At 44.9% G+C, this 14,664-nt stretch overlaps 1 protein-coding gene across 4 annotated transcripts in view; it reads left to right on the top strand.

Moving 5' to 3' along the window:
* The window catches only part of LOC309555740 (transcription factor COE3-like), a gene marked incomplete at its 5' end in the record, with an annotated part of 262,839 nt that overhangs the window by 171,867 nt on the left and 76,308 nt on the right, over nucleotides 1-14,664 (top strand). For all 4 annotated transcript variants that reach the window (XM_082257815.1, XM_082257816.1, XM_082257817.1 and 1 more), the window contains one exon: nucleotides 12,982-13,063. In XM_082257815.1, coding sequence (XP_082113941.1) covers nucleotides 12,982-13,063 — 82 coding nt within the window. The remainder of the gene's footprint in view (nucleotides 1-12,981; nucleotides 13,064-14,664) is intronic.

Here is a 14,664-nt window from a genome sequence, read left to right on the forward strand (position 1 = left end):
TGCACCCACCATGACCACGCTGCTCCTCCATTATTCTATAACCCAACCTATAGGAACAGGAGATGTACATTATTATATCACCCAACCTATAGGAACAGGGGATGTACATTATTATATCACCCAACATATAGGAACAGGGGATGTACATTATTATATTACCCAACATATAGGAACAGGGGGTGTACATTATTATATCACTCAACATATAGGAACAGGGGGGTGTACATTATTATATCACCCAACCTATAGGAACAGGAGATGTACATTATTATATAGCCCTACCTATAGGAACAGGGGATGTACATTATTATATAACCCGATCTATAGGATCAGAGGATGTGCATTATTCTATAACCCAACCTATAGGAACAGGAGATGTACATTATTATATAACCCAACCTATAGGAAGAGGGGATGTGCATTATTATATAACCCAACCTATAGGAACAGAGGATGTGCATTATTATATAGCCCAACCTATAGGAACAGAGGATGTGCATTATTATATAGCCCAACCTATAGGAACAGAGGGTGTGCATTATTCTATAACCCAACCTATAGGAACAGGGGATGTACATTATTATATCACCCAACCTATAGGAACAGGAGATGTATATTATTATATCACCCAACCTATAGGAACAGGGGGTGTACATTATTATATAACCCAACCTATAGGAATAGGAGATGTACATTATTATATCACCCAACCTATAGGAACAGGAGATGTATATTATTATATCACCCAACCTATAGGAACAGGAGATGTATATTATTATATCACCCAACCTATAGGAACAGGAGATGTACATTATTATATCACCCAACCTATAGGAACAGGGGGTGTACATTATTATATCACCCAACATATAGGAACAGGGGATGTACATTATTCTATAACCCAACCTATAGGAACAGGGGGTGTACATTATTATATCACCCAACCTATAGGAACAGGAGATGTACATTATTATATAACCCAACCTATAGGAACAGGAGATGTACATTATTATATAACCCAACCTATAGGAATAGGAGATGTACATTATTATATAACCCAACCTATAGGAACAGGAGATGTACATTATTATATAACCCAACCTATAGGAACAGAGGATGTACATTATTATATAACCCAACCTATAGGAACAGAGGATGTACATTATTATATAACCCAACCTATAGGAATAGGAGATATACATTATTATATAACCCAACCTATAGGAACAGGAGATGTACATTATTATATCACCCAACCTATAGGAACAGGGATGTACATTATTATATCACCCAACCTATAGGAACAGAGGATGTACTTTATTATATAACCCAACCTATAGGAACAGAGGATGTACATTATTATATAACCCAACCTATAGGAACAGGAGATGTGCATTATTATATCACCCAACCTATAGGAACAGGAGATGTACATTATTATATCACCCAACCTATAGGAACAGGAGATGTACATTATTATATAACCCAACCTATAGGAACAGGGGATGTGCATTATTATATAACCCAACCTATAGGAACAGGGGATGTACATTATTATATAACCCAACCTATAGGAACAGAGGATGTACATTATTATATCACCCAACCTATAGGAACAGGAGATGTGCATTATTATATAACCCAACCTATAGGAACAGGGGATGTACATTATTATATCACCCAACCTAAAGGAACAGGGGGTGTACATTATTATATCACCCAACCTAAAGGAACAGGGGGTGTACATTATTATATCACCCAACCTATAGGAACAGTGGATGTACATTATTATATCACCCAACCTAAAGGAACAGGGGGTGTACATTATTATATCACCCAACCTATAGGAACAGGGGGTGTACATTATTATATCACCCAACCTATAGGAACAGGGGGTGTACATTATTATATCACCCAACCTAAAGGAACAGGGGGTGTACATTATTATATAACCCAACCTATAGGAACAGGGGATGTACATTATTATATCACCCAACCTATAGGAACAGGAGATGTACATTGTTATATCACCCAACCTATAGGAACAGGGGGTGTACATTATTATATCACCCAACCTAAAAGAACAGGGGGTGTACATTATTATATCACCCAACCTATAGAAATAGGGGGTGTACATTATTATATAACCCAACCTATAGGAACAGGAGATGTGCATTATTATATCAGCCAACCTATAGGAACAGGGGATGTACATTATTATATAATCCAACCTATAGGAAGAGGGGATGTACATTATTATATCACCCAACCTATAGGAACAGGGGGTGTACATTATTATATAACCCAACCTATAGGAACAGTGGATGTACATTATTATATCACCCAACCTAAAGGAACAGGGGGTGTACATTATTATATCACCCAACCTATAGGAATAGGGGGTGTACATTATTATATAACCCAACCTATAGGAACAGTGGATGTACATTATTATATCACCCAACCTAAAGGAACAGGAGATGTACATTATTATATCACCCAACCTAAAGGAACAGGAGATGTACATTATTATATAACCCACCCTATAGGAACAGGGGATGTACATTATTATATAACCCACCCTATAGGAACAGGAGATGTACATTATTATATAACCCACCCTATAGGAACAGGGGATGTACATTATTATATAACCCAACCTATATACAGGGGATGTACTTTGTTATATAAACCTTTTATAAGTAGAGCTTCACAATTCTAATAACAAATGTAATAATAAGTATTCACATTTTTGCATAAGCCCAGTGGTGACTGGTTCTCTTTAGGGATGCCCAGATACTTAAAGCAGCAAAAAAAAAATAAAAAAAAAAATAAATAAATAAAAAAAAATAGTGCCAGCATGCTCATCTGACAGCGTGTTGGCAGACACAATCTGTTACAATGCAACTCATTAGTAAAAAAAATAAAATAAAATAAATATGGCAATTCCTGGTTAAAAAAACAAAACAAAGCAGATGCAGCTCCGAAATCCCTTCCCTGACATTGTTCATAGGGCAGAGACAGAGGTCACCTGACCTCCCTTACCACATTAGCGTCCCATTGTACACTTCTCATATATGCTGGATTACCAGGCCAATTGTGAGTGCGGGAGGTCAGCATTCCGGTGTCTACCGTCTGCCAAGAATTCAACTTCTCCCCCTCCTCGTCTACCACCCTCAGTGCCGGGTCTTTACTGGCTTCTGTTCCATCTGAGAATAGTGGAAGATGGGTGGGTAGCACTGGGTGATAGGAATGGGAATTAATATTATTAAAAGCGACATTCTCCTTTAGGGAGGTAAACCATGGTGGGAAGTATGGTATGCATGGACCTGGTTGTGGTCCTAGGATGGTCTAGGATGTTCTAGGTTGTGGAGGTTGTGGTTGTTGGATGGTCTAGGTCAGTGATGGTGAACCTTGGCACCCCAGATGTTTTGGAACTACATTTCCCATGATGCTCAAATTCACTGCAGAGTGCATGAACAATATGGGAAACATAGTTCCAAAACATCTGGGGTGCCAAGGTTCACCATCACTGGTCTAGGTTGTGGTTTAGGATGAGTGCCTAGGTCAGTGGTGGCGAACCTTGGCACCCCAGATGTTTTGGAACCACATTTTCCATGATGCTCATGCACTCTGCAGTGTAGGTGAGCATCATGGGAAATGTAGTTCCAAAACATCTGGGGTGCCAAGGTTCACCATCACTGGTCTAGGTTGTGGTTTAGGATGAGTGCCTAGGTCAGTGGTGGCGAACCTTGGCACCCCAGATGTTTTGGAACCACATTTTCCATGATGCTCATGCACTCTACAGTGTAGGTGAGCATCATGGGAAATGTAGTTCCAAAACATCTGGGGTGCCAAGGTTCACCATCACTGGCCTAGGTAATGGGCCAATTACTCATCAGACGGTCAAATTCTGGGAACTGTGATTTAGAGCTCCTAGTACAAAATACAAAAGTTTGTCCGGCTCGGTAGTTCCTCTAAACTATTTATTGATTAAGAACATCAGATGCAGCCAACGTGTTTTGGTGAAATGGGTTGGTTTAAGCCCAATTTTTACATTTTTTTTATATACTGTACATGTTAAAATCAGCATTTTTTTTTTTAAATGTTTGGGGATTCCAAATAGTTTTCTATTTTTGAATGCAGAGGCCCTGAAGAATAAAATGGTGGCTGTTACCATTTTTTTATGTCTAGTAATATTTGCACAGTCATTTATCAAACACAAATTTAAGGAAGAAATACACTTAAATGAGTTTTAGTGCACACAGACATAAGGTAATACCCAATTTTTATTTTTTTTTTAAATAAAATGTTTGGGGGTTCCAAAGAGTTTTCTATTTTTATGAATACCAAATGTTAAGAAAATAAGTTAGAGAAAAAACTTTAGGAAGTATTAGAGGTGTGTGGAGGGTATGGCGTGGGTAGTATGTGTAGAAGAGTGGTGTGGCGTGTATGGAGGTGGGTGGTATATACAGGAAAGGGGTGCAGAGTGTATGGAAGAGGGTGGTATATGCAGGAGAGGGGTGTGGAGTATATTGTGGTGGGTGGTATATGCAGAAGAGGGGTGCAGAGTGTATGGAAGTGGGTGGTATATGCAGGAGAGGGGTGTGGAGTGTATGGTGGTGATGGTATATGCAGGAGAGGGGTGTGGAGTGTATGGTGGTGGGTGGTATATGCAGGAGAGGGGTGTGGAGTGTATGGCGTTGGTTGGTATATGCAGTAGAGGGGTGCAGAGTGTAGGGAAGTGGGTGGTATATGCAGAAGAGGGGTGTGGAGTGTATGGTGGTGGGTGGTATATGCAGGAGAGGGGTGTGGAGTGTATGGTGGTGGGTGGTATATGCAGGATAGGGGTGTGGAGTGTATGGTGGTGGGTGGTATATGCAGGATAGGGGTGTGGAGTGTATGGTGGTGGGTGTTATATGCAGGAGAGGGAGGGGTGCAGAGTGTATGGAAGTGGTTGGTATGTGCAGGAGAGGGGTGTGGAGTGTATGACGGTGGGTGGTACGTGTAGGAGAGGGGTGCAGAGTGTATGGAAGTGGGTGGTATGTGCAGTAGAGGGGTGCGGAGTATATGGCGGTGGGTGGTACGTGTTTGAGAGGGGTGCGGAGTGTATGGCAGTGGGTGGTGGGGTAGGAGAGGGGTGAGTAGTAAATGGCAGTGGGCAGTAGGTGCAGAAGAAGGGTGCAGATGATGTAAAAGTATATGGTGTGAATGAGTCCTAATAGTGGCATGCATTAAGCAATTGAAGTTAGCTGTACAGCACTAGTAATGGCCTCCTACCCTGCTGCAGATACTGCTGTCACTGACCCACCCCCCATCTCAAGCCCCTGCCCCTGTCTTAACATCTTGCAAAACCTGGCAGCTCCTCCTCCCCCACACACCCCACAGAATGATCTCCTGCAGGTATCCTTCCAGCGGGATCTTTAGCAATTGGAAGCTCCGCCTCCACAATGCATTTTAAAGCACATTTGAAGAGTGTATTATACTGACCAGTGCCCATGCCCATCAACACCCATCAGTTCAGCCTCATCAGTGCCCATTAGTGCAGCCTCATCAATGCCAAACAGCTCAGCCTCATCAGTGCCCATCAATGCAGCCTGATCAGTGCCCATTAATGCAGCCTCACCAGAGCCCATCAGCTCAGCCTCATCATTGCCCATCAGCTCAGCCTCATCAGTGCCCCATCAATGCAGCTTCACCAGTGCCCCATCAATGCAGCCTCACCAGTGCCAGATCAATGCAGCTTCACCAGTGCCCTATCAATGCAGCCTCACAGTGCCCCATCAATGCAGCCTCACCAGCAGTGGTGGCCGGTGTGTTGGGGGCGCAGGGGTGCCGCCCCCACATCCATGTGTCCAGCCCCCTAATCTGCATGCGGGGCACCAGACGCATGGAGTTCAATGTTTTTTTTTCTTCTGAAGCACGTAATTAGAGCCAAAGGCTCTAATAGGCTTCAGAAAAGGGTGGACCCGGGGCGCACAGCAGTGCGCCCCGGGCCCACCCATTGTGTGACAATAGCGAATGAATATTCGCTATTGTCACACAGATCCTCCTCCTGGCCAATCAGGAAGCGGGTCCGAGACCCGTTTCCTGATTGGCCGAAAGGCGAACCTTTGCGATTGGCCAAGAGGGAGGAGGAGGGAGACACGGAGGACTGAGGAGAAACCGCCACTGCATCAGGTAAGTGCACTGACTGGTCTCTCTGCACGCTGCATTGAAAGGGGGTATGCTTTGCTAACTCTGCATTGAATGGGGGCACGCTGTGCTAACTCTGTATTGAAAGGGGGCACGCTGTGCTAACTCTGCATGTAATGGGGGCACGCTGTAGTAACTCTGCATTGAATGGGGGCACGCTGTGTAACTCTGCATTGAATGGGGGCACGCAGTGGTAACTCTGCATTGAATGGGGGCACGCTGTGGTAACTCTGCATTGAATGGGGGCACGCTGTGGTAACTCTGCATTGAATGGGGGCACACTGTGGTAACTCTGCATTGAAAGGGGGCACGCTGTGGTAACTGCATTGAAAGGGGGCACGCTGTGGTAACTCTGCATTGAATGGGGGGCACGCTGTGGTAACTCTGCATTGAAAGGGGGCACGCTGTGGTAACTCTGCATTGAATGGGGGCACGCTGTGGTAACTCTGCATTGAATGGGGGCATGCTGTGGTAACTCTGCATTGAATGGGGGCACACTATACTTTGATTACTGAAGGCCCCTTTCACACTTTTGTGACCTCAAAGTCATGCAATTTTTTGCCACAAAGCAATGCCTATTCGATTTTTCTGTTTGCGCCCCCCCCCCCCCCCAAAAAATTTTGAGTACCAGCCGCCACTGCTCACTAGTGCCCCATCAATACAGTATGATCAGTGCATGGGGATTAGAGAGCAACCGGCTTACACAGAACAGGGATCTTGCGCTTACCCGGCACAGCCGTTGTCATACAAAGTCCTGCCTCCTATGACAGATGTCACCGGTGTGCATTCTATCATAGGTGCCAGTCCAAGAGGTGGGACTTCATATGACAGCGGCTGCTGTGTAAGCGCGGAATCCCTGTTCTGTGTGATCCTGCAGTGCTCGCCCCCCCTTCCCCTCTGAGGCAGCCTAATAGGCTCCATTCCCCACAGCTGGCATGAAAAACACACCATATATGTGCAATTACCTTCTAACTACTAGAAAGCAAGCAAGTGACCATGCAAGTGCAGTGCACACTCTGTGCCTACCATGGGCAGCCAGAGCAAAGGGGGTAGAGAATGGGTGCATGGGGGTACACCTATTCAATGTCATGTATTAGCAGTGGTTGTGGGGGGGGGGAATGTTTCCCATCGCTGGATGTACCTGTCCCGGTACTGATCCTAATATAAATGTGTAAGGGTAGCAGAGCCTAGCTGCTGAGTAGTTCAGAGCAAATCGGGCATTGCTGTATTGTGCCAGTTCTCCCAGATACCCTTAGTCTCCAGTCAATATATGTCAGGGTTTCTCAACCAGGGTTCCATGGAACCCTGGGGTTCCTCCTGAGGTTGCTAGGGGTTTCTTGAGCAATGGGCAATTTCTGCCTCTCCGATAAGTTCCCAATGACTCCATTGTTCCTGTTTGCTCTATGTAAGGGGGGTAATTCTTCCCAATGATGACAAGAGTAAGGAGCATTCTTCCCACTAACCATCACACTAATGTGCCATGAGTTGTAGATTTTTAATTTTTATCAGGGGTTCCCTGCAGGGGCTGGCTGGCAACTTTTAGCCCAGGGGGTCAAGTACAAACCAGAGGCCCATGGTGCAGCGATTTGGCCCCCCCCCCCACTCCCCCTCTTCCTGGCTTCCTCCTGACCCCCATTCCAGGCTGAAGCTCCGCTCCAGGTACTCTCTACTCACCAGCTGAATCCGGGTTCCCGTCCTGGCCAGCAAGGGGCTATTGGGGGGAGCTGGGACAGCTCCATTGTGGCTGGAGGGGAGTCTCCAGTGGGGCATGGAACTGGCCTCTGCTCAGACACAGTTTCCACTATCCATGCTGTGTGTGTGTGTGGGGGGGGGGACTGGGAGGCCTGCGCTCTGTCCTTGTCTTCAACCCGCATTCAGTAGGTCAACGGCAGGGATTTTTTACTTCTCTTCACCAGAAAGCTTTAGGCATGTCTGTGGTCAAAGCAGTGCAGCCATTTTACGGGGCATCAGAGTGGCCCAGGGGGCAATTGCTCCCCTGCCCCCTGGCTCAGTCCTCCCCTGCCCCCTGGCTCAGTCCTCCCCTGCCCCCTGGCTCAGTCCTCCCCTGCCCCCTGGCTCAGTCCTCCCCTGTCCCCTGGCTCAGTCATCTCCTGGTTCCCTGAGACCAGAAATGTATTTCAAGGGTTCCTCTGTGTTGAAATGGTTGAGAAAGGCTGATATATGATAAACAGAAAATGCTAGCCCACTTGGCTCTTAAGCTCTCACTCAGCTTTTCTTTAGCAGTACCTCTGCTCTTTATGCTGCTCCCCAGACCATGTATTCTCCGAAGCTGGCAGCTTCACTCTGGCCTTAGTCCTCAGGCCGTCACCTGTCTCTTGCGGACACACACACGTGCACTGGCTGCCACCTGCAGCCTCTGACTCCTAGAGACCTCCTGTCTCTCTTGGGTGGAGCCGCCTCCAACTGGGAGCTCTGAGGTCCTCCTAAACCTTCATTATAAGGGCTATGTGCACCTGAGCCCACACCCTGCTGGTCATCCACAAAACCTGGACTCAGGGTTGGAGATTCTGTCCCACCCAGGACACTATGGAATCTCCAAACTACAGAGCCCCATCCAGGTATACCGAAACCTGGAGAAAGCTGCAAAAGCAGTTTTCTCCACTCCACATCTACGCTCTGTAGTCCTGCACGGAGCCAACATGCACACTCTGTGTCCTTTAACCACTTTACCACCGGAGGATTTTACTGTCTTACGTCCAGGCCACTTTTTGCGATTCGGCGCTGTGCGACTTTAACTGACAATTGCGCGGTCGTGCGACGTCGTACCCAAACGAAATTTACGTCCTTTTTTTCCCACAAACAGAGCTTTCTTTTGGTGGTATTTGATCATCTGTGCAATTTTTACTTTTTGCACTATAAACAAAAAAATAGCGTCAATTTTGACAAAATAACAATATTTTTAACATTTTTTTATATGAAATTCCTCCCAAAAAAATGTAAAAATCTAAATTTTTTTACATTTTTGGCCAATTTGTTTTCTGCTACATATGTTTGGTAAAAAAAAATCACAATAAGCGTATTCTGATTGGTTTGCGCAAAAGTTATTGCGTTTACTAACTAAGGGAAAGATTTCTGTCATTTTTGGTGTTTTTTTAACGCGTAATGGCGGCGATCTGCGATTTTTTTTGCGGGACTGCGACATTGCGGCGGACAGATCGGACCCTTGACTGACATTTTTGACACTTTTGGGGGTACCAGTGACATTACTGCAGTAATCAGTGCTATATATATGCACTTTTACTGTAATAATGACACTGGCAGGGAAGGGGTTAATTTTATTGGAGAGGGAGGGGTTAATGTATGCCTGGTGCTTACTGACGTGTGTGGGGGGAGGGGACTGAGTGACACAGGGACAGATTGCAGGTTCAGCTATGCTGAACCCTGCAATCTGTCACTCCTTGTCACTGAGGAGATCCGCCCGCTCTGTTTACACAAGCGGGCGGATCTCCAAAGTAGATTCCCCGACGATCCTCCTCCCCTGGCCCGACTCCCGCTGTGACTGAAAACAGCGGGAGCGAGCCTCCGGTGGCGCGCGCGCGCCGCCCACTAGAGGCGGAGTCCAGCAACGTAGGTCTACGTCGCTGGACGATAACGAGCCACATTGCTGCAGTAGCAGTGTGAAAGTGGTTAAATGACCATTTTCCCCGTGACAGAGTCTCAACCTGTCACGTATGGTAGCGAACTTGTTGTAAAAAAAATGTTAGCCCTAAGCAGGTTCTCCAAGCCACTTACTAAACCCACACTGGAAGTCTGAATACAATTTGTGATCTAGAAATAGAAGGGGGAGAAGCTAAACAGTGGAGGGATCAGGAAGTACACTCCCAGTGACCCTGTGAGGTGTTGTCCTGATTCTACCTGCAGTGCATTTCACAGAATTCAGATTAAAGTGAACCTGTGGGCTATTTAATTGACAAGAGGCCACCTTAGATAGTAAGGTGACTCCACAGGTTCTCTTTACAAATCAAGTGAACTCCCTAAATGCTTTCACTTGTTAACTGGAATTGCTTTGATCTCTTTTACCTCTATATTGAAAAACAATAAAAAAAAAGACTAGATTTCCTTTTTGATAAAGTATAGAAATGACAAATCTGTGGACGGCAGCTGCTCTGGGGCCAGAATGTTTTTAGGGTCTTCGATTAAATTGATCCCGCAGAGGCCCTGTACTGGCGACTGGTACCACTCCAAGTGTTTTTATAGATCCGTAGAACATGGGACGGGACCAGGGGCGGACTGACCATTCGGGGATTAGGGCACTGCCCGAGGGCCCAGGGTCAGTAGGGGGCCCCATGAGAGGCTACACACTACAGAAAGAAGCCAGGAACTTCCATGCAGGCTATGCTGTGGTAGATATTTAAATGCCCACTCTATGTGGCTGAGCTGCAATTTGTAGGTGGAGCTTTGTGTGGCTTGAGTGTGGACACAGGGGGCCCCATGATCTCTGATTGCCCGGGGGCCCCATGAGTTGTCAGTCCACCCCTGGACGGGACTTACGTTGAGTTACATACGCTGACAGGTGAGGAGGGGGCGCCACACTGTGCTTAGCACATGAGAAATGCGCACTTAATTATTCATAATATTTCCTTTTCAAGCAGCCGAGGTTTAAGTGCTTCGGCCATTTCCCGTAAAGTGCGGTTCGTGAGTGGTCCGTTAAAGAGGTAGCGCCATTGAAAACGTTGACTGAGGGATATATGAAAAGATGTATTTGTTCATATTTAAAGAGTTTTGAATGGTTGTGAAAACTTTAGATTTTTTTCCCCTCATTTAAACCTGAAGGTATGGAAATATACACACCAAAACTATAAAAATATAAAATAGAAATGATATAATATACACACAAAAAAAAATATATATATTATATATGTATATATATATATATACAGTGCCTTGCGAAAGTATTCGGCCCCCTTGAACTTTTTGACCTTTTGCCACATTTCAGGCTTCAAACATAAAGATATAAAACTGTAATTTTTTGTGAAGAATCAACAACAAGTGGGACACAATCATGAAGTGGAACGAAATTTATTGGATATTTCAAACTTTTTTAACAAATAAAAAAACTGAAAAATTGGGCGTGCAAAATTATTCAGCCCCCTTAAGTTAATACTTTGTAGCGCCACCTTTTGCTGCGATTACAGCTGTAAGTCGCTTGGGGTATGTCTCTATCAGTTTTGCACATCGAGAGACTGACATTTTTTCCCATTCCTCCTTGCAAAACAGCTCGAGCTCAGTGAGGTTGGATGGAGAGCGTTTGTGAACAGCAGTTTTCAGTTCTTTCCACAGATTCTCGATTGGATTCAGGTCTGGACTTTGACTTGGCCATTCTAACACCTGGATATGTTTATTTGTGAACCATTCCATTGTAGATTTTGCTTTATGTTTTGGATCATTGTCTTGTTGGAAGACAAATCTCCGTCCCAGTCTCAGGTCTTTTGCAGACTCCATCAGGTTTTCTTCCAGAATGGTCCTGTATTTGGCTCCATCCATCTTCCCATCAATTTTAACCATCTTCCCTGTCCCTGCTGAAGAAAAGCAGGCCCAAACCATGATGCTGCCACCACCATGTATGACAGTGGGGATGGTGTGTTCAGGGTGATGAGCTGTGTTGCTTTTACGCCAAACATAACATTTTGCATTGTTGCCAAAAAGTTTGATTTTGGTTTCATCTGAGCAGAGCCCCTTCTTCCACATGTTTGGTGTCTCCCAGGTGGCTTGTGGCAAACTTTAAACGACACTTTTTATGGATATCTTTAAGAAATGGCTTTCTTCTTGCCACTCTTCCATAAAGGGCAGATTTGTGCAGTATACGACTGATTGTTGTCCTATGGACAGAGTCTCCCACCTCAGCTGTAGATCTCTGCAGTTCATCCAGAGTGATCATGGGCCTCTTGGCTGCATCTCTGATCAGTCTTCTCCTTGTATGAGCTGAAAGTTTAGAGGGACGGCCAGGTCTTCCTAGATTTGCAGTGGTCTGATACTCCTTCCATTTCAATATTATCGCTTGCACAGTGCTCCTTGGGATGTTTAAAGCTTGGGAAATCTTTTTGTATCCAAATCCGGCTTTAAACTTCTCCTCAACAGGTGATGCTTGAGTTAGTTGATGGGGTCATTTGGTGGGGTGGGGTGGGGTGAGTCTGTTGGGGTCATTTAAAAATAGGGGAAAAACATTTTTTTCTTCTTTTTTAACAGACACACAGTTTTCATAAGTTGGTAAAATTCATGTTTTGTTCTGGTATTTTTGTAAAGAAAATAATCATTTATAGGTTGAGGAAGCCTGGGTTTGCAATTAAATTTTCTCCTGCATGACAATTTGGAAAAAGAAAGTTACTATAATGTATATTATTATTTCCAAGGACCAGTACACTCAAAAGTGGTGCTTGAGATAAATGGAGTCTAGTGGGCTCATTTAAATTAATGGGGGAAAAAAATAATTTTTTGTAAAAAAAAAAAAAAAAAACAGAAAGTCTCTATAGGTTGGGGAAGTCTGAGTTTTTGTTCTGTTATTTTCTCCTGCATGAAAACGTGAAAAAAGAGTTATTATAGTTTATATTATTATTTTGAATGACCAGTCCACTCAAATGTGGTGCTTGAGACGGTTGGAGTCTGGTGGACTCAGTTGAAAATATTGAAAAAAAAAACCCAGAAACTCTTTGTGTTACTGGCAGGTGAAAATAATGGAGAAAAAAGCCACCACATCTAAAGATTGATTTTGTAGCTCTTACACAGCCCGGGATCTGTAAGTACAATGACATCACATTTGTTTTCCAGGTTTTTCTTGAAATTCTTCCTAAAGTGCAATCAAAACTGTCTGAAGAATGCTGGAAATCCACGAGATATGAGAAGATTTCAGGTGAGGAGATAGAAATTCTGACCACTGATCGATCGTACCTAACTGTGGAAGAAGGCTGAAAACTCTGCACTCTGCCTTCAGTGCACCCCTGAACTCTGTACATAAGGCACCCAGAACTCTGGGACCCTCCCACTGTTAATAGAATTTGATTACACCCACTATTTAATGTGGTCTGAAGGGGGGGGGATCAGGGGGGGGGGGGCGTGGTTGAGTTCCTGCACCTATTTTCTGAGAAATAAAGCCCTGAGCCCTACTATGAGCAAAAGATGTCAGTCTCTAAATGTGAGTCAATATTTGGTTAGTAAGGGATGTAAAGAGATTCCTGGGCTCTAGTTTTTGTATTCCGATTGGTTAAAGTATATCTATAGCTAAAACTTTTTTTTCCAAGTTTTGGATGGTGCGTCCTCTCTGTTGGTTTTTTGTTGCTTTGGAAAGTGGAATAATGGTGCCGGAACACTTGAGGGTTTTTTGTTTTTGTATTTTAATTTTCATCCAAAAGTTGTGGCCGTGTAGCTCTAGAGCAGGGGCGTCAAACTCAATTTCATTTGGGGCTGCATCGGCATTATGGATGCTCTCAAAGGGCCAGTTGTATCTGAAAGACTATGTATGCAGAGTTCAGGAGTGTGCTACACACAGAGTGCAGAGTTCAGGAGTGCACTACATACAGAGTGCAGAGTTCAGGAGTGCACTACGTACAGAGTGCAGAGTTCAGGAGTGCACTAGGTACAGAGTGCAGGGTTTAGGAGTGCGCTACATACAGAGTGCAGGGTTCAGGAGTGCTCTACGTACAGAGTGCAAAGTTCAGGAGTGCGCTACATACATAGGGCAGAGTTCAGGAGTGCGCTACGTACAGAGTGCAGAGTTCAGGAGTGCACTACATACAGAGTGCAGAGTTCAGGAGTGCGCTACATACAGAGTGCAGAGTTCAGGAGTGCACTACATACAGAGTGCAGAGTTCAGGAGTGCACTAGGTACAGAGTGCAGGGTTTAGGAGTGCGCTACATACAGAGTTCAGGGTTCAGGAGTGCGCTACATACAGAGTGCAGAGTTCAGGAGTGCTCTACGTACAGAGTGCAGATTTCAGGAGTGCGCTACATACAGAGTGCAGAGTTCAAGAGTGCGCTACGTACAGAGTGCAGAGTTCAGGAGTGCACTACGTACAGAGTTCATAGAATGCATGAAGGTAAAAAAAAACCTTGATCATTTAGAACCACTTTAAAGACATTATGTAGAAGACAGCTGAAGACTGGGAACATGGTTACACGAGACTTCTACAAAATGAAGATTCCCCCACTTTTGACTGCTGGGGTCCAAGGGTTGCATAGCAAGCATGGATAGGCCACAGGTTGGGCACCAGGGGTGTAGCTGATAATAGCCGGCATGTGCTTGTATTCAACCCTGCTGAGATCCTTCTTCACTGCAGCTTGGCTGACACAAGAGGTGGACAGACTTCCAGTGACCTTATGTGCCCTATGGCCCTCATTCACTGAACTGAGCCGAGACCGGACTCTGTATGGACACACTAACTCAAACCAAGATGCACAACCTCTGCGGCTGTACCGTACACTTTGCCTAGCTCATGGTGATAGAAGGGTTAAGTC

Source organism: Pelophylax lessonae (genome assembly GCF_965119305.1).
Source record: "Pelophylax lessonae genome assembly, chromosome: 1".
Classification (NCBI taxonomy): Eukaryota; Metazoa; Chordata; class Amphibia; order Anura; family Ranidae; genus Pelophylax; species Pelophylax lessonae.